The sequence below is a fragment of the Callithrix jacchus genome, chromosome 2 (genome assembly GCF_049354715.1).
Source record: "Callithrix jacchus isolate 240 chromosome 2, calJac240_pri, whole genome shotgun sequence".
In the NCBI taxonomy this organism is placed as follows: Eukaryota; Metazoa; Chordata; class Mammalia; order Primates; family Cebidae; genus Callithrix; species Callithrix jacchus.
The window spans coordinates 163,651,403-163,672,148 of NC_133503.1; the positions used below are offsets into that span (position 1 = coordinate 163,651,403).

General features: G+C 37.2%; 1 protein-coding gene across 2 annotated transcripts; it reads right to left on the minus strand.

Moving 5' to 3' along the window:
* Nucleotides 1-3,190: 3,190 nt before the first annotated feature.
* Nucleotides 3,191-18,821, minus strand: FBXO4 (F-box protein 4). 2 transcript variants are annotated; one of them, XR_013532661.1, is made up of 7 exons: nt 18,613-18,821; nt 17,167-17,402; nt 14,826-15,046; nt 10,762-10,837; nt 10,478-10,653; nt 5,152-7,229; nt 3,191-3,569 (listed from the first exon to the last, which is right to left on the minus strand). XR_013532661.1 is itself a non-coding variant. In XM_002745021.7 (7 exons), exons 1-7 carry the CDS (start codon nt 18,799-18,801, stop codon nt 3,480-3,482), a joined length of 1,164 nt encoding a protein of 387 aa, XP_002745067.3. In that variant the 5' UTR covers nt 18,802-18,821; the 3' UTR covers nt 3,191-3,479. The 2 variants fall into 2 exon arrangements, 1 of the variants encoding a protein (XP_002745067.3); XM_002745021.7 differs by having other exon boundaries at nt 5,152-5,327.
* Between the last annotated feature and the right edge of the window lie 1,925 nt (nt 18,822-20,746).

Here is a 20,746-nt window from a genome sequence, read left to right on the forward strand (position 1 = left end):
AACACCAGGTTTTCCTATGTCATTAAAAGTAACAAATGGATGAGAAAGTTTCTCTTTTCTACAGAGCTATCAGGCTAGAAATTTTAGGCCTTATCCTAGAGGTAATACTGATCCATTGAAAGTTTCTCAACAGAAGGACTACACATATGTCATGATTTAGTAAAATTATTTTGACAATAATATGAAGAATTTACTTTCTCTAGGTATAAGTAAAACAAATATTCTTTTAGCATATGCTTATTTTAATTGCAGTTGTAGAACTAGATGCTTCAATATGTTAAAAAAGAACTTCCATTTGATTTCTACAAAATGACAGCCTGAGATCATTACAAAATAGCATTCGGTTACCATTTTAGTGTGCTAGGGCTGCCATAATAAAACACCACAGACTGATTAACTTAAACAACAGAAATGTATTTTCTCACAGTTCTGGACTCTAGAGGTTTAAGACAAAAGTGTTGACAGGTTTGGTTTCTCCTGGGGCTTTTCTCCTTAGCTTGTAGATGGTCACCTTCGCACTATGTCCTCATTTTGTTTGTCTATAAACATCCCTGTGTCTCTTCCTCTTCTGTTGGATTAACGCCCACCCATATGACCTCATTTAACCTTAATTTTCTCTTTGAAGTCCCTGTCTCCAAATACAGTCACATTTTGAGGTGTACTGGGGGTTAGGACTGCCATATGTGAATTTGGGGAAACAAAATTCAGTCCATTAACAGTTACTAATATGCACATGCAGTTCACACATTATATAAAGGCACATTTTTCAAGTAATTTTCAATAATGGTGATAGAGTTTAGATGATTAAACACTGACTCTAACTTTTTACATGATCAGCTAAACATACCTATAAAATAGTTGTCGTATGTCAGGATAATCATTTCAGGGAGTGACACTGAATGTTAGTGCTAAATTTGAGGCTTCCCACAGAGAAGTTACTTGTGCAGATGCTTACGTCAGTTGTTGATAAAGCAAAACTATGTCCAAGATAAGTATTAGTATTCTCATTTTGTACATGAGAAAACTGAGATTCAGAATTTAAGGGGCTTCCCTGTGGTCATGTCGATAAGAATTGGCAGAGCGGAAATTTGTGTTAGGTCATTCTCAACTCCAAAGGTTGCATGCATAACAATTTTGCTTTGTTTCATCCCTGGATAATGCTAATACAGCACTGATGAGAATTTAGTGAACCACAGTAGAGTCCAGGAAAGCAATTTTTTAATTAAACATCAAAATAGCTTGTAGCTCTTTTTAACTTAGATGAGAGGATTTTCAGACTCCATGTCTAATGTCTTCTTTGCTAGCCATACAGTGATATGGACTTGAATTATAATACAATTCTCTTCTCTTGCTCTCAATTTCTTTATCTAAAAATGAGGATAATACCATTGGCCTTATAAGGTTTTTCTAAGATTTAAAGTTTATGTGTACAGAGTATTACATACATTGCCTGACGTAGCTGTCATAAAGGCTAGCATTTAGACTTAGCTCGAATATTTAAAGATTTTATAAATTTTACAGCTAATTAGTAATAGTAATTTTGCATAATTGGTAATTTTTAAAATCTCTTTTATTACCCCATAAATTATATGGAGAAAAGCACCTAAAATGCAAAGGGCTCATGTACTTGTCAAAGTCATCAAGGATAAAATATAATAAATTATATCTCATGCTACAAATAGTTGGGGAGGGGAAGAACCCTAAGACATGCAGTAAGTTCTATCCAAAGATAATTAGGATTAGAATAATTATATGAGTTAATATAAGATAGACACATTTCATAGTGTATAGAGGAGGAAAAAGAGATTTGATTGGGACTCTGTGGAAAATTAAACACTAGAAAAATAAATGTATCTTGCTTTAGCAAAAATCTAGATAATAAATACTGGAGTGTGCTATAAGGGAAAAAAAGAGCATAAGGAACTAATTTAAAGCTAGTGAGTGATCTAGAATTTGATACTAAATTATCTGCATATTTTATTTTCTCCATTCATCAGATACAATATCTTAATTATAGCACTGAAATGTCATTTTAAAAAAAGTGAGCTGATGTAAAAGCATTGTTCTGTTTCCATGTGGTACTTAGTAAATTAAACCACTTTTCTATCATAACTTTGGATTATTAATAATCAGAAATACTAATGCCTCGGCCAGGCACAGTGGCTCATGCCTGTAATCCCAGCACTTTGGGAGGCTGAGATGGGTGGATCATGAGGTCAGGAGATGGAGACCGTCCTGGCTAACACTGTGAAACCCCAACTCTACTAAAAATACAAAAAATTAGCTGGGCATGGTGGTATGTGCCTGTAGTCCTAGCTACTTGGGAGGCTGAGGCAGGAGAATCCGTTGAACCCAAGAGGCAGAGGTTGCAGTGAGCCAAGATCATGTACTCCAGCCTGGGCGACAGAGCAAAATTCTGTCTCAAAAAAAAAAGAAAGAAAGAATTATTAATGCCTAACTATAGCAAAATTACAAATATGTCAGTAAACATTCTGACAAATGTGAAACCATATGTACACAGGTCTTTCTCAAAGACCTCCTAACCCAATAGTTAGGATGCAAAATTCAGTCCCCACAACAAAAGTGTCAAAACAGTAATAGGATTGACCTTAAAGAGACTAAATACAATTATGTGTATAATATATGTTACAAACTTTGTCCAAAACAGAAATATATTTAAACATGGAACTTACATGAAGTACATGTAGATATTTATGGCTTTTACTATAATCTTAAAATTCTTGAGTTCCAGTGAGATATTAAGGTGTTTCCTCTGCCAAGTATAAGCCACTTGTGGAATGAGGTAATATGATGCATACAAGTCTGTGGGAAGTATTCTCTATGATTATGGAATATAATTTGGCTTTAGTATCTTATGAGTTTCGAAGTTATTTGAAAATAGTAAGAACTATCAGGAAAAATTATTTTTCACAATATTAAATATAAGCTGTTCTCTACTGTTTCAGAATAAAATGGGGATTGTATGGCCATAATATTAAATGCAATTCCAGTACCTTTTTCAGTCTTTAAGCAGTGTATTTTTTAAGAATAGATAAAAATTTCTTTTCCGATAACCACTTATGAACCCTTGAAAAGACTTAATGGAAAGCTTAGCAAATTTGCTATTACTCACTAAGGCAATCTTTATACCAAAAAGAATAGAAACTCAAGGAATGAGAGAGGCACAAACTTGTTTTTTGAGAATTTAATATTTTTTTAAAAGAGAAAATATAAAAATTACCAAAAAAAATTTTTTTAAGGTTCATTTTGGGGTTAAATACTAGAAATGAAACTCTTTTCTTGCAATTGATTTATGGTAAAGAGTAAAAATAATATAAAAATCACAGCAGTTACAGCTGTCCAATTTAAAGCCCATCTGTAAAAAGGCAGGACAAGGTAGGCTGACTGAAAAAATATCCATACCATGACCTTAGTAACAAATTTCAAATGATTTCAGTTCCCAAAGTCTGAAGGGAGAATCATCTTGCACGCTTAGATTCTACTTCTTCAAGAATCCATTCAATGCCATTCAAAAAACCAGTTAGCGTTTCAGCCTCTATATCCTGGACCTATGAACACATAAGAGAGAATATTGTTAGTAAGAAACTTAATCCAAAATCTTATGAGTAGGAGGGACATTTTTCTGGACACTAAAAAGAGAATAGAACTTAAAAATTCCAATAAACTTAGGATAAGTTGTTCAACTTTTCTTTTGTAGAGCACTTAGATAAAAATAAGATTATCTCTCTTATAACTACTACCAACATAAGGCTTATTTGCCTTGGAATTCAGCTATGGAAATGGAAAGAACTACCATTTCTGTGACATGCTTGCATATATCAGGGGGAAAAAATCGTCCAAAGGATCTACTTTGAAGACTAAAACATTTTTTAGTGACCCAGCTAGTCATATGTGTGACATCATATTGCAAAAATGTGTCTGGAAGACTGCCACTCTTCCTAATGGTAAAGCTAAAACTCCCACCATTCAGAAGGGCAAACTTTATTAGTAGCTTTCAAACTTCATTCCAAAGAGTCTTTGGACCTCCAGGGAAGAGGTGGAAGGGGAACAAAGAAAATCCTCTCAGTTCTTCTGCAAAAGTGTTTCCAACTTTAACTTTTCTTTATCTGTTTTAACCAGGGGTTTTCATGTCAGGTTTCATTTGAAGAAAGGATGCCATAATTAAAATATATTTTGGGGCTGGGCACGGTGGCTCATGCCTATAATCCCAGCACTTTGGGAAGCCAAGGTGGGCAGACCACTTGAGGCCAGGAGTCTGAGACCAGCCTAACCAACATGGTAAAACCCCGTCTCTACCAAAAATACAAAAATTAGCCAGGCATGGTAGCACATGCCTGTAATCCCAACTACTTGGGAGGCTGATGCATGAGAATCACTTGAACCCAGGAGACAGAGGTTGCAGTGAGTCAAAATTGTACCACTGCATTCCAGCCTGGGTGACAGAGCGAGACTCTGTCTCAAAATAAATAAATAAATAAATAAATTTTAGAAAGCAATAAACTATAAGATGGAACATATACCTTTGATGGTCCATAAAGCATAATACATTGATGTTGAAAAAAAACATAATAGTGGCATCTAAAAAAACAACCTGGTCGGGCACGGCGGCTCACACCCGTAATCCCATTACTTTGGGACACCAAGGCAGGCAGATGGCTTGAACCTAGGAATTCAAGATTAGCCTGCACAACATGGAGAAACCCCTTCTCTACAAAAAATACAAAAAATTATCTGGGTGTGCTGGCACACACCTGTAGTCCCAGGTACCTGTAATCCCTGGTGGAGGGATTACCTGAGCCCTAGAGGTTGAGGCTGCAGTGAGCTGTGATGGTGCCAGTGCACTCCAGCCTGGGTGACAAAGTGAGACCCAGTTTCACAAAAACAAAAACAAAAAACAAAAAGAAAAAGATATCCCCAATTGTAATCTCACTTTTTCTATGAGAGAAGAGGCAAATAAGAAACAACTGATCAGCTAACATTTATTATTGCCAATCACATAGCTCCCATAGATTAAGCTATTAAAATTGACTTAGAATGCCATTTCCTTAAAGAAGATGAATAGAAAAAAAAATCAAATAGAAAATAGAGGGCAAAATAAAATTTCTGTCACTAGAGAATAAATGATCTTACCATCCACGGGTGATTTAGAAGACTCAGACGCAGCTCATGGGCCAAATAAAAACAGGGCATTCTTTTAACATCCCCTTGAGAAATACAAGATAAAACCAACAATGGTCTTCCTGAAGACCCAAAAGCTGGATCTGTCATTGCCATAATATGAGAAAATTCATCTTGCCATTTATGTCCTAAGGAATGTAAGCAAAAAACCCTTAATTTGCATTACTTTTTATAGTTTTGAAAATAATAAAATAAAAAACTAACAAAGCAAGGGAACAAAATATTTACCAGGATCCAAACATAAATTGAGGGGGAAAAAAAATCACAGTACTCTTCAGATGTCTCCATAGTCTAAAAGAAAAAATGCTTGATACAGGTATTTCCTTTCACAAATTCTGTAGATGTCACTACCCTTTCATTCAAAGGGCTTACTTTCAAAATACAGGCATATAGTTGAGTTTAGCTTTTTTATGGAAACCAACAATCCCAGCCTTCTGTTGGAGTGTTTAGACTATTTGCATTTTGTGGTAGGCAGAATTTTAAGATAACCTCAGTGTTCCAAACCCTTGCATAATCCTTTTCCCCTTGAGTGTCTAAATAACCTACAAATAAGATGGGGCATCATGCCCATGATTAGGCTTTAAGACACAGTTGACTTTAAGAAAGAGACGTTATCCTCATTGAGCTTGGCCTAATCAGGTGAGCTCTTAGAAGCAGCTCTTCCTGTTGAAAGATTCGATGCAGGGTAGATTCTTCATTGCTGGATTGGAAGATGGAGGGAGTCACATGGCAAGAAATATAGGTGACCTATAGAAGCTAATAGCATCCCCCAGCTGACAGCTAGCAAGAAAACGGGAAGGTCAGTCCTACAAAAATAAGGAACTGAATTCAGCCAATAACTTGAATGATCTTGGAAGCAAATTCTTTCCCAGAGCCTACAGAAAAGGATGCAACCATATGATACACAAATTTTATCTCATGAGGCCCTATGCAGAGAACTCAGTACTACCATGTTCTGACTTCTGACATAGAGAACTGTGAGCTAAAAAATAGATGTTGTTTCAAGCCATTAAATTTGAGGTAATTTGTTAATAGCAACTGAAAATAAATAAACATGTAATATACTTAACAACAAGGTGCATTTAAATCTATCCTATATGTCTTAGATTTTGACTTGTTCATATGTTCTTTGTTCCTTCTTCTCTCTTTGCCTTCCTTCTTTTAGACTGAGTTTTTCAATGGTTCCATTTTATATCCACTACTGGCTTATTTAGTTATACCTTCATTATACATTTTTTAGTAGTTGTTCAAGTATTTATAACACACATTTTTAATTTTTAATAAGTCTACCTTTAATTATGCCATTTCACATATAGAAGAAACTTACAATATACTTCAATGTTCTCTCTTCCATGATACATTCTATTATCATATATTTTTCTTTAAAATGTCCTACATGCATAATATACTATTTGTTTTTTATTAAATTAAAATTAGAAAAAAACCTTTAATATATAGCTACATTGTTACCATCCCAGGAGTCTTCATCTTTTCAGTAGATGCAGATTTCCATCTGTTATCACATTATTCTGCCTGAAGAGCTTCCTTTAAGATTTCTTATAGTGAAGATCTGTTGACAATTTTCTCAGTGCTGTGGTTCGAATGTGTTTCTCAAAATTCATGTGTTGAACATTTAACCCCCAATGCAACAGTGTTGGGGCAAGGTGTGTCTTTGGGAGTTGTTTAGGTAATAAGGGCTCCACTGTCATAAGTAGATTAATATTACCATTAAAAAAGGCATGCAGCCCTATCTTTCCCTCTTCCGTCATGTGAGAATGCAATCTCCCGCTTTCCTTTCTGCCTTCTGCTGTGTAAGAAATCAGCAAGAAAGGCACTCACCAGACACCAGAGGCTGGTATCTTAATCTTGGACTTCCTGATGTCCAGAACTGTGAGAAATAAATTTCTGTTCTTTAAAAAATCACTTATTGATCTGTAATAAAATTATACTAAGTAGTCTTCGGTGAACGGGAATTTAGGTGAAGCCAGCGGTGGAAAAAAATCACAGTACCATTCTGATGTCTCCATAATCTAAAAACAGAAATGCATTGATATACAAGTCTGGTGTATTCTGTTACAGTGCTGTAAATGAACTAAGACACTAAACTTTTGTTTGTCTAAAAAAGTCTTAACATTGCCTTTATTTTCAAAAATCATTTTTTACTAGATATAGGATTTTTCCCCCTTGCAGTACCATAAAGATTTCTCTTTATTGCTTTCTATCCTATAGCAATTCTGTCAGGAAATTTGCTGTCTATTGTCTTGGCCTTCTATATGTATGTTTTCATTTTCTCTGACTGCCCTAAAGAAGTTCTCTTTATCAATGATTTTTATCAGTTTGACTATGATGTACCTTGATGTATTTTTCTTTATATTTATGTTTGGAGTTCTCTGAGCATCTTCAATCTGGGATTTGTTGTCTTTCCATAATTTTGGCCATTATCTGTTCAAAAATTCCTTTTCTCCTGTTCTCTCTCCTTTCATGTTTTGGGACTCCCAATTACAGTTAAGTTAGATCAGGGGTCAGCGTACTACATTCTGTGAGTCAATTTTTCTAAATAAATCTTTATTGGAAAACAGTCTGCCCATTCATTTACATATTGTCTCTGCTGCTTTTGTACTGTAATAGCAGAGCTAAGTGACTGTAAAACAAAAAACTGTATGGCTTCTAAGCCTACAATATTTACTGTCTGTCCCTTTAAGAAAGTTTCCTGAACCCTGAGTTAGATCACTGGATAGATTCCCCCAACTCTTAGACACTCTGTTCCTTGTTCTTTTTTTTTTTCTCTTTGTGTTTTAATCTGGATAATTCGGAGTGACTTATCTTCACGTTCAATGATTTTTTCCTTTGCTAATAAGCCCACTGAAGGAACAATTCATCTGCTGTCTTATTTTCATATCTTGCATTCTCATTTTACTTTTTCAAAGCAGTTTCCTTTTCTCTGCTGAAAAATCTATCTGTTCACACATATTGCCCACTTTTTCCACTAGATCTCTTGCTCTAATTTTTTTTTCATGTGTTTGGGGTCTCACTCGGTCACCCAGGATGGAATGCAGTGGCATGATCTCAGCTCACTGTGACCTCTGCCTCCCAGGCTCAAGCCATTCTCCTGCCTCAGCCTCCCAAGTAGTTGGGACTACAGGTGCATGCCACCATGCCTAGCTAAGTTTTCATATTTTTTGGTAGAGGCGGAATTTTGTCATGTTGCCCAGTCTGGTCTCGAACTCCTGGGCTCAAGCGATCTGCCCACCTTGGCCTCCCAGAGCCACTGCACCTGACCTAGATCTCTTAATCATAGTTATTTTAATGTCTCTTTCTGAGAATAACAAAATCCAGGCCATTTCTGGGTCTAGTTCAACTGACTGCCTCATTTCATGGCAATGTGTCATTCGTTTTGATTTTGTGTGTGAGTATCTTATGATTTTTAGATTTAATGTTAAGTGTTTTATGTAGAAAAGCAGTAGAGACTGAAGTAAAGAGAATTTATTCTTAAAAACAGGCATCATAATTCTTCAGTAAGGCTATTATTTCAATATGTTGAGTCAAACTACTCTGTAGTTGAGCTGGATTTGGCTTTTATTGCTATAGTTAACTTTAACACATAGACTTTAAATTCTTTCAGCAGCATGCTGCTGCTATCTTGTTCTCAGTAAGAGAACTGGAGTGCCAGTGTTTCTTTCTCAGAGTTTCTACTTGTTCCTCAGCTTTCAGCAGATCTTGTACCTGTGCCATGGGGGCTATGGGAGAGGGGCAGGGAGAGCCTCTCCATACCTTTCCTCCATCCCTGCAGTAGTCTGCTATTGCTCCTTAATTGGTAGGGACATGGAGATTTCTTATCCCAGCCTCGGGCCTTAGGTAGGCCCTGTGCACCTGAGTCTCAGTGGTGGGAGCTTTCAGTGTTCCAGCATGACTGCTGAATTCTGCCTTGTATTGGTAGAAAGGTCTCCACTGTAAATTTCCTGCCTCTGCTCCAGAGTCAGCAAACATTTAATTCCTATCAGCGCAAGATCCTTGGTACAAGTGGGATTCCTATTCCTCCCCTAAGACGGCTTTTGTTTTTCTCTCTCTTGAGACAGCAGCAGTCAACTTTTGTCTGTGGAAAACAGCTTTGACTTCATTGAGAAAAGGATATAGAAAGCAGGAAGATATACCTGTCTCCAAGTAGCAGCTGGTCATCACATGCATGCCTGTAGTATCAAGGAGGGCACTTATATGTCTCCTGCCCTATCACTAACCTTTTACAAGAGCACCTAGTAGAGGCCAGTGGGAAAAAGCTGATAAGTGGGTATAGTGTCTTTGTGTCTTGTAATGTTTATAAATTTATTCTGCTTGTTTTATAGGATGATATAGGGAGCAGATTGGAAAACTAGATAAAAGTAGAGGCTATATCTGTTTTAGTTCCCAACTGTAACTACAACATGCTTGTAGGAACTAAAAAACTACTTGTTAAATGAACTCATCTTTTATTTGGATTCTAAGTTTTCACTTTATAGACAGCCATGTAATAACAGAAAGTAATTGCAAAGTATAATGCTTCCATGCCTAACAGATCACAGGGAAAATAAATTCAACAGAAATTCAAACAAGTGTATTAGATAAAGAACTATAATATATATACAGTATATTATATATTTATATTCTACCTTGTTCACAAAGGATTTGGGGAAGATATTATAATACTGGCTCATGTCCCAATGATATTTTGATTTCACACACAAATAGCATTCTTAATGGCAATTATTCAGACTATATGGACAGTGTTCTCAGCTAATCTACTTAACACCCCACCATCACATCTCTCTACTATTTGGATAAAACAAAGGTAAAATTGTTCATAGTTATTTGCATAGATTATTTGAATAAAGCCAGAAGCAGACAAAATGTCAGTATCAAAAAAAAAAATGCAGAAGCGTACAACAAAAAATATTGTATAGCTGTAGTACCAAACTCTGGAATGCATTAGAACTCCCTGGATGCTTTTAAAAAACAGCTTCCCAAATCGAATTCACACAACCCAAATCTAGGAATAAAATCCACCAGGGTAAGAATCAGCTTGTTAACATGTTTAACAAGCTCCCTAGGTGATCCTAATGCACATCAAAGTGTTAAAACCCTCTATTAATAGTAAGGGTCAGAAAATCACATTGATAAAATTAGCCATCATAGTCTTAAGAAGCCACAATAATAATTAAAAAGGTACTTTTTATTTGCTTTGAAAAGAACAAGGCAGTGATGCTTAAATATACATACATACATATATATATATATGAGTGCTTACTTTTATGAGCTTCACCATTTGCAACATAGATGAAACCATCCACAACTTCACACACTTTCTGAATTTGCGGAATCACACTATACCGGCTTCCTTGTTGATCATCACCTTCATTCTGTCGACTGAATATCTTGTTAACTGCACTTGTATGCTCTTCCCTTGCTCTATCTCTTTCCTTTCTAGAAAAAAAATTGTAAATATAGAAAATAAAGATACTAAACAGGATCCACCCCCTAAAATGTTTTAGTTCTGATGTTTCAGTTAAGCCATCAAGTAGGTAGCCTTACCTGGTAGTTGAATATAAGATCAAAATGTTGAATTTATGTTGGCTGCTCAACTGAAAATTGACTCCTGATCCAATACCTAATAAAGAAAATCACAGTTATCCAAACAAGTCATTAATAAAAATAGCAAAAGATCAGACTGAAAATTACCCAGTGAAAGCAAAAAGAGCAAAGAAAAAAACTGTATAACAACGTATACGTAGATTTGAAATAAAATGAAATGCTTACATTGAAGGAAAAGATGCTGTATGTAATTTTCATTCACATGGTAATATACAGAAAGAAAAAGCTGCTAGGCTTATAATAGTTCTTCTTATATCATCATCACTATCATCAACAACTTTATCATCTTATCAGTAGCAGCTGCATCATAGCAGCTATTACTATTTATCCTCAAGACTAAGACTCATATTCACACTTTTATGTTTCTCCATTAGTCTAATAATCCACGTATACATTCAATTAAGTGTCTTTTTCCTCCTATGAAAAGCTGTTTTTAAATTGATGCAGAGCCAGGCACAGTAGCTCACACCTGTAATTCCAGCAATTTGGGAGGCTGAGGTGGGAGATTCACTTGAGGCCAGGAGTTCAAGACCAACCTAGGCAACATAGTGAGACCCTCATCTCTACAAAAAATATACAAAACAATTCGCCAGGCATGGTGTCACATGCCTTTTTCCAAGCTACTTGGGAGGCTGAAATAGAAGGATCACTTGAGCTAGGGAGTTCAAGGCTGCAGTGAGCCATGATCATGCCACTGTACTCCAGCCTGGGCAACAGAGACCTTGTCTCAAAAAATAAATTAATGAGGAGTCGCCAAAAGCACTTTAGTAAATTGAGAAAATACTGAAGACACTGAAATTTCGAATTCAACAGAGTTGGTTTATAATCCTGAATTTCTCACTTACAGCCATGTATTTGTATCCCTCAATTTGACACCAAAAAGAAGCAGAAGTAATACATAATTCTTAGGCTTATTGGGAAGATTAAATAAGATCACATATGTAAAACTTCTAGTAGGGTGACTAGTAAATCACAGGTGCTAAATATTAGCTTGTTACTGCTTTATATCTGAATCATTAGTTCACTGTTATATGTTCTGCTTTCTTAATCTCTTCCCTCCTTGGGCTGTGTTAACACTAAGTGGCTGGTTCTCCTTTTGCCTCCTTGAAAGACCCTTCTGGGCCATCATGGCTCTATATCATCCTGCTATATAAATGTTCTTTTAGATCTGTTCAGTTCTTTACATCCCCATGGCTACACTTTAAACTGTCATCTTCACTCACCCAGACCTCTGCAATCACTTCTAACCAGTCTCCTATTATTGTTTCTTCTGACAGCAGCTGGAAGAATTTTTTAATAATGTTATCTAATTAAGTATCTTCTCTACCAAGCTATTGCTCTTCAGATGAAGAAACAAAACCTTAATATCTGGCCCCTACTAAACTCATTAGAGGCAACTCCAGCCTTTCATAGTCTGAATTCCTGCATTATAACCAATTTATTTGTTTAAATAAGCTATGCCATACCATCTCAGGTCACCATTCTAGGCAATACATGTTTAGGGCTCTTAAGTGCTAGGACTGCAACCATCCCAGGCCATGTGATCCTAGTCCTCCAGCCACCAGGTCAGGTACATGTTTCACAGAGACCACAGAATCTAAAGTTACCATGTTTCTGACCTTTGTTTTCATCAGCTGTACTCCCAGAGATTATCCTCGCAACACATCTAACTTCAGTCCAATATAGTCCCCATACTGTTCTGCCCTTCTTTGCCAGTGATGTAACCCCATATTCTCTCATCTTGCTGAGTGTGAGGCATAAATTGACATTTTAAAACAATCACGTCAGCTGCTTTCTGGAAAATGGATTGTCATTTTATAACCATTAAACTTCCCCATTTCTTCAACCTCTTCCTGAAGTGTTCCTTTGACCTAAATGGCCCTACTTGAAACTGGCCTGCTCTTGGGTGAGGCTTCTCCTGAAGCGAGCTCTCAAGTAGAAAGATGCTTATTTTCTCAAAACTTGGGGTAAAGAGGTGGGATTGAAGTTCTCTTAACTCCCAATGCCATGTCTAAACCATTACTCACTAACCCTCTAAAAAACTCCTTCTGCTTGAGAAACACATCATTCAGCTGTAGCACTCTTTCCTTCCTTGTCGTTATTATTTATGAATCTCCATTTAATAATCATTTCCCCCAAGCATAAACTGAAGATTTCAGCACCCATCTCCAATCTTCCTCTCATCCTCAAAAACTTCCAGTCCATGTGGACTCCATATGACTCCCAAATCTCAGTTTCTATCCCAGATCTTGCCCTTGTGAGATAGATGCATATAATAATCCATAAAGTCATTCACCCATTCACCAAATACACAGAGAGTGCCTGCTATATGCCTGGCCCCACAGATATAGCTAAAAATAAAAGTGCACAAAATTCTTACCTTCATGGAGCTTCTGTTCTAGTGGATTTGCTTATGGTAGGTATCTCTACTTGGATCTTCCATACAGTTATCAAAAATCAACAAATTCCAAATAATAGCTGCCTCCCTCTACAGATCTTACCATTAGCTGACCCCTTCCAAGTTTCTCTTACTTCTCCTTTACCCTAGTAGCTATCATCCAACACACAACTTCAGAAACCTGAAGCCATCCTTATTACTGCTAATACAGTCATTCTGTCAATTTTATATCCTTACTATTCATTCTCTTCTCTCATCTTCACTAACAGTGACTTAGAATTCAGATCCTCTTCATATTTTAATCACAATATTACAGTAGCATTTTTTTTTTTTTGAGACAGTCTTGCTCCATTGCCAGGTGCCAGGCTGGAGTGCAGTGACGCAATCTCAGCTCACTGCAACCTCCGCCTTCCGGGTTCAAGCAATTCTCCTGCCTCAGCCTCCCAAGTAGCTGGGACTACAGGCGCATGCCACCACGCCCAGCTATTTTTTGTATTTTTAGTAGAGACGGGGTTTCACCCTGTTGGCCAGGATGGTCTCCATCTCTTGACCTCATGATCCACCCGCCTTGGCCTCCCAAAGTGCTGGGATTACAGGCGTGAGCCACCACACTTGGCCTACAGTGGCTTCTTAATGGGTCTCCATATCTTCAGCCCCTTCTAATCAATTCTTCACTTGGGAGCCTGAGTAACCTTTCTAAAATGCAATCTTGATCATTTCAATCCTCTACTTAAAATCCTTCAACAGCTCCCAAATGCTTAAGCATGGTACATATGTGTCTTTTCACATAGCTCTACTCTTTCTAGATACACAGTGATAATTCAAATGTGTCCTCCACATCCAGAGCTTTGTGCTTTTAGAAATGTAGTTCTCCCTGCCTGGAACACCTTTACTGTCTGTTTGTGATGGCCTGCAACTACTCACCCTAGTGACTCATATGAGACATCATCTTCAATATGGAGCCTTCTTTGACCATGACCTTTCTACCCAGGAGCTAATTATATCATAGTCCAATTATCTGTATACTTGTCTATGTCCTCACCCACACCAAGTGTCTTGAAGGCAGACACAGATATTGTTCTAAATCTCTGCAACCCTATCATCTATCTCACTATTAGGGGCTGGCTCTCAATAAATAAGTAAAGCAAAGGCTAAATTTTATTATCACTTATATTTACTATTTATCCTGCCTTGCCAAATATTTATGTGTTATGGTGTTTTTTCTAATAGAAAGAGGGGAAGGTGATGATTTAATTCTTTTGAATTCCAATATATATCAAAACACTTTGCACACAAATGCTGAATTGTTTTTTCTGCTTTTTTCAAATATGATAAATATTGTATCCCGCTATACAACATCCTGGCAACAAATAATTTACTTTCACATAATTTTAAAGTCTGGAGTGTACAAATTTGAGGAATTAAGAAGTTTTCTTATAGTAGGTAAATTAATTGTCAGTCCAGTGGAACCTGGTGAGGGTCCCAATAACCAAAATACTATATTTCATTATAGCAAATAATTAATTAAAAATTAATTTCTTTTTTTTTTAACAAGAATGTCAAGCTCAAAGTGTTTGAAATAACTGTAAGTTAACATGAAAATTACCATCAATTTGCCTCTGAGGCAAACCAGCTGTTGGGCAAAGTTCCTCTGAAGACATCAAGCTCAACACCAAAGAGGTATTCAGTTCTTCCAAACCTGGTCCAAACATAGCAAATCGTGGTTCATTCTGAATGATCAGGGAGTGTAAAAATGAAGTGACAGCTCCATACATAGGACGGCTGGTTTTTGAAGCTTTTCTTGTATATGGACAGCACATTTTATAGCTGTATAAAATTGTCACAATTAGAACAGTAACACAGAAAACAGCCAGTTATTCATTCAACAATATATAATTTATTGAGTACTTGCTAGAAACAAGGGATAGAGTGATTATATAGTCCCAATCCTCTAGGAGGACAATGGAGGGTAGACACTTTTATAACATGTATGTGGAGTGCTCTGACAGGGAAAAGCACAAGGTGCCATAAGAGTAGGAGTGGCCCAGAAGCTAAGGAAATCTTCCCCAAGAAGTGGTTACTTACTTTCTAATCTTTCATTTTGATTATCTCATGGAAAGATTGAAGGGTGAAAATTTACTACATAAAGGTTCTCAACTTGAGGAGTTTTACCCCTGCCCACTGGAACATTTGGCAGTGTTTGAACATGTTTACTGTCACAACTGGGGAAGGGAGAAGGAGTAGAGGCCAAGGATGCTGCTAAACATTAATCCTACAATGCTTAGGGCAGGCTCCAGAACAAAGAAGTATTAGGCTCAAAATGTCAATAATGCCAAGATTGAGAAACTCAGTGCCAGAAATAAGCCACACACAGATAGACAGCACAATATCGCTAGAGGTAAAACAAACAAACCAAAAAATTGCTAACTACCAATATAACCAAGTTTTAAATTTCTTGAGTACTCCTACTAACAGCCTCAAATATAACAGTTCAGTAAAAGTTAAATGAGGCTCAAATGATCCTTGCAGCAAACCTAGAAAACTAAGAATCATGTAAAACAATTCAGTTTCTTGAAGTGGCTATAAATCTCTAAAGTACCAATTACGCATTTTATCAAAAATTAAAAGTAACTCCAATCAAAATAAAACCTAAAGTTCTTCAAATAAATCAAGCTGGTTAATGAAATCACTAACCTAACAAAATATTTTTATTAGAAACCTTGTAACTCATGAAGGGGAAAAAAACAAACAAAAAACAGCTTTGAAGCTAGACAGACTTGACCAAGCCTCACCACTTTTAGTTATAAGAACCACTTAGAGCCTGAATTTCAGTTTCTTCATGTGTATTATTTGAGCAACAGCAATAACTCAAGGTTGTAAAAATTAGAAGTAATTTATATGACCATAAATGGTAGTTAGTATCATTACTATTCCCTGGGCAAATCTGACTCCACAGCCTCACATACACTTCATGCAATGGTTAGCTATGGGGCAATGTACAGGTATTGCCTAGCAAGTGAGATACGGCAGCACTTGCTGAGATTATATATAACAGATGACATACCTTTGGATCAAAGAGTCTCACAACACTTGACATAATGACAACTGTATTAGAAGAGGGGAAGGCTCTGAATAACTCAAAATTTGAAAAAAAAAATCCTGTATGTTGCTACTGAGTGTAGCACAACAAAACAATCTTTAAAGAATAGATATTTTTAAACGTTTAAAATAATGCCTTAAATTTGAGTTTCTCAATAAAACAGGCTATATCCAGATCCAAAGACATCTTTGAGGTAGCATAATGGGGTTCCAATCTGAATAGTCCCTTACAAGCTACATGACTTTAGGCAAATCATATAACCTCCATGAACCTTAATTCCATATCCATGATACAAAGATAACACCTTCTTGTTGCATGAGGATTAAATGAGTAAAACATATATAAAGCATCCCTCGTAGAATCCAATACACTGCAGTTGCTCAGTAACATTAATTATCTCACCTACATGATATTAAAAAATGTCAGTGCTTTTGGGTGCTAATATAATCTTATTTCTCAGAGCCTTTAGAATGGTTTTCTTCCTTGCCAAAGAACAGGGATCTCTGATCATTCTTTTTCTGGATATGAAAAAGTATTTACTTATTTAACAAAATGATAATTGTTCTAAAGATCATGAGCATTTTAAGAAGTCTTTTACTTCTTGCTATCTATACTACCTATAATTATTAAAATATTGGTTAGGCATCACAGGGAAATAATAAAATATTAAAGCTGAAAGGGTTCTATGAAGGAAGTAATTTAACTCAACTCCCAGTTTTGACAAGAGAACACTTAGACCCCAAATCTATGCAACAAATCAGTAGCAGGGTCAGGACTAACTTGGATACTGACTAGTAATACAGTAAAATTTAATATCTTCTTTTAATTCATAAAACTAGATACTTACACTGCCATGTAGTCAAAAAATGCACCATCAGTGACCTCAGATATAGGTTTTTTTAAGATTTCTAGATCTGGAAGAGACTTCCAGTCAACAGAAGACCAAGAAGGAAGATCCCTCAACAGAAAGTATCTCCACAGAATTGGATCTCTTACAGTTTCATTCCAATAATGATTTGTACTTCCCAACTGACACAGATCATGAGGTGAAAGAAAGGACAAAATATATAGCTGTACATCAATCTGAAACAGAAGAAAGCAGCAGGTAAGAAAAAGGAATGAAGAAAATAGTTTTTGGGTGATAAATCACACAATCAACAAATAAATAACAAAAGGGCAACTGACTAGTCAGTATGTTTAATAATTAAATCTACCACTAATAATTAAATCTATTATTTTCCTGCCATCAGGAAAGGATCATAACTGAATATTATTTTCGTAGTTTTGTTAAAAATTTAATTTCTGAAACACTGAAACATTCCTGAAAAAGCAACCACTGTCTCGCTATTTTTCCAGCAAAATAACTAGTTCCTTCAATTTTTCCTCAGTGATATTTGGATATACCAATTGGTTACATAAATTAGTTAAGGAAATAATTTCTTCTTCAAAGTAAAACTTCTATCAAATGGACAATTTTCTGATTTTATCATCGGACTAAATCAAAGTGTGTAAATTTGTCATCTTAGTCTTAGTTCCTCTACAGAATATTAAAATGCTACGAAAAACTTTTGCAAGGAGTAGAAACTTGGAGGCATTCTAAACCTGCAGTCTTCATGTTGGTATATACGTCGGAGGGAGGTGTCAATAGTCCAAATGAGACAAAGAATTGTAATAATTTTCAATAATTTCTGTTCTCTTCATTTACCTATCTACCCCAAAGTTTAACAATAAATTATGTATATCATTCTCGTGGCCTTGAGGTAACTTGAGGCACTTGCAACTAAGTCATTTATTTTCAACTGAGGGGCAGTTTTGTCTCTTGAATTACACAATAACAGCCACAGGCAGAATGTCCTCGGAGAGGGTAAAAACCTTGGCCCTTCAGGTGTTTTGATACAATGATTCGCAATCAAAGATGCTGGGAACATGGACACTGGAATGCTTTCCCAAGTTAACCAGCAAGTTGGGAACGGTCTCATTTCCGTAAACGGATAGTCGCATGTGCCTGTTTTGGGGGTGGAAATCTTGAAGGCAGTCGGGCTGCTCACCCCAGGGCCCCCGTTTAGGTGCTTCCCTGAGATGTTTGGGCCGCCTGTGGAGCATCAGGGTCAACGCCAAGACGCTTCTGGTCAACTGTAGCTTCTCAGTGACTACTCTGCCAGGAATGGGCTGCACGGACCCGGCCAGACCCAGTCCGGGGCGCAGGAGTTCCCCAGACCCCGGGAGATCCCACGGCGGTCCCTCCGGCCCGGGCCGGCCCCACGGTCCTCCGCGGCCTGCGGCCGACGCTCACCGGCAACCGCGTCAGGGTGCTGGCCGCCTCATCCACCTCCTCCCGCGAGGCTGTTCTCGCCACCCTCTCCTTGCTCACTGACTGCCAGAAGGTCCTCCAGCCGCTGAGGATGGCCGCCTCCAGGCGGCCCCAGTCGCTGAAGGGCGGCGGCGGGGAGCTAGTTCCGCTGCGCGGCTCGCTTCCTGCCATGGCTTGGCCGCAGCACGAGTGACGCGTCGCAGACCCACGCCAAGTGCATCCGCCTCCTGCGCCGGTCCGCCGCCCGCAGCCGTAACCATCTGGCGTTCCGCCTCCAGGGCAGGGTTAGGCCCGGGAGTAGGGGAACCAGCTGTGTGTGGTTCTGAGCGGAGTACTAAGCTCCTGTCAGCAATTACTTCCTCAGTAACTTGTGACCTCAACCTCATCCACGCTAACAGCAGAGCCCCTCTACAACCCACGGCCAGCTGACTTCCTGACTTCATTCGAGATATTCTCTATGGGATCATTTCCACTCTGCCAGGTCCTAGTCGACTCCGCTGGTTCGACAGCTCTCTGCCACTATCTTGGGCTTAATAACCACCTGCTTCCTGTTCAGCACTACATACTACGTGTGGGGTTTTGCGTGTGTTGTTTCCTCAATCACTCAATTCACCATTGATTTTCTTGCGTTATCAGCAAAAACAGACTAGAGAGGCAGTCAGGAGGCCAATTATAAAGAACCTTATGCCAAAATGAGAAGTCTGGACCCACTATGCGAAAATATAAGCATATTTAAAATTTGCTTAACCTATGTATCTCATAAAAGGGCAGAAAAAAAAAAAAAAATCGCTAGAAGAACCCAGATGTGGTGGTGTTGAAATCCCACTAGTGAATTTTTTAATTCTCAATACAGATGTCCATTCTACTTACTTTGAGCTTACTTTAAAAGGGCTGTAAGAAAGTATACAAGAGAACATATTAAAAGTTAATCTGCTGTATAACTGGGTATGCATAAATTCAAAAAGTAAATCTCTGAAGATCTAAATGTCAACAGAATACAATAAAGCCTGATAACTAAGGCTCTGTAACATACAAGTTTGCTTCATATTATTATTATGATTATGCATGCCGTTGGTAGATGCCAATAACCAATAAAATTGCAGCCTCAGTTCTGAGAGGCAATCTGGACAAGAACCACGAATTAACCATACGGCATTTCTCATCACTTTCTAGGACGTGATTTACTTTGAGGGCAAAAAAGTAGAACTAGATCCAGAAGAAAAAAAAAATCAGTTCAAGTATAAAGTATTAAAAATATTTCTGTTAAAAAGAAAAACTTTTATTATGAAAAATTTTGAACATATATAAAAGGAGAGTGAATAATATGTTCTTGTGTGCCCAATATCCAAGATTCAGTTACCAACACCTGGTTAATCTTGCTCTGTTGCTATATTCACCCAATATACACCCCCAATTCTGGATTGTTTTGAAACAAATCCCAGACCTATCATCTGTAAATATCTCAGTATCTATCCCTAAAAAATAGAAACAGAACACTGTACCTAAGCAACTTTAATTCATTAAAATCATCAAATACTGAGTTAGTGTTTAACTTCGAAAATAATTTTTCACATTTGATTTGTTTGAATCATGAACCACACATCACACACACTCTTAAAACTTAAGTTTCATTATATAGCTCCCCCTCCTTTATTTTCCCTTTGTTTAAAGAAAAAAAAAAAAAACAGGTTGGTCTTTCTGGAGCACTCTGGACTTATTTTTTTCTATATTCCTCTTTTTATTCTTTTCTTGGTAGAGACAAAGTTTCACCATGTTTTCCAGGCTGGTCTCGACCTCCCAAGCTCAATTGATCCTCCCCTGATGTGGCCTTCCAAAGTGCTGGGATTATAGTTGCGACCCACTGTGCCTGGCCTGGATACTCTTGATGGCAACTCAATAGTGTCTTTAACACATTTGTAAATGGCATTATGTACTGAGATTGAAAGCCACACGCCAGTTTCATTTTCTAATGTTCAGAGTGATCAATGATTGCACTGGGTTGATCCATTCAAATTTCCTGTAAGTTCTTCACCTCAAAGATACAGCATTTATCAATGAATATTATTTTCTTACAAGTTACAAAATGTTAGTATTCTAGTTCTATAATTCTTCATTA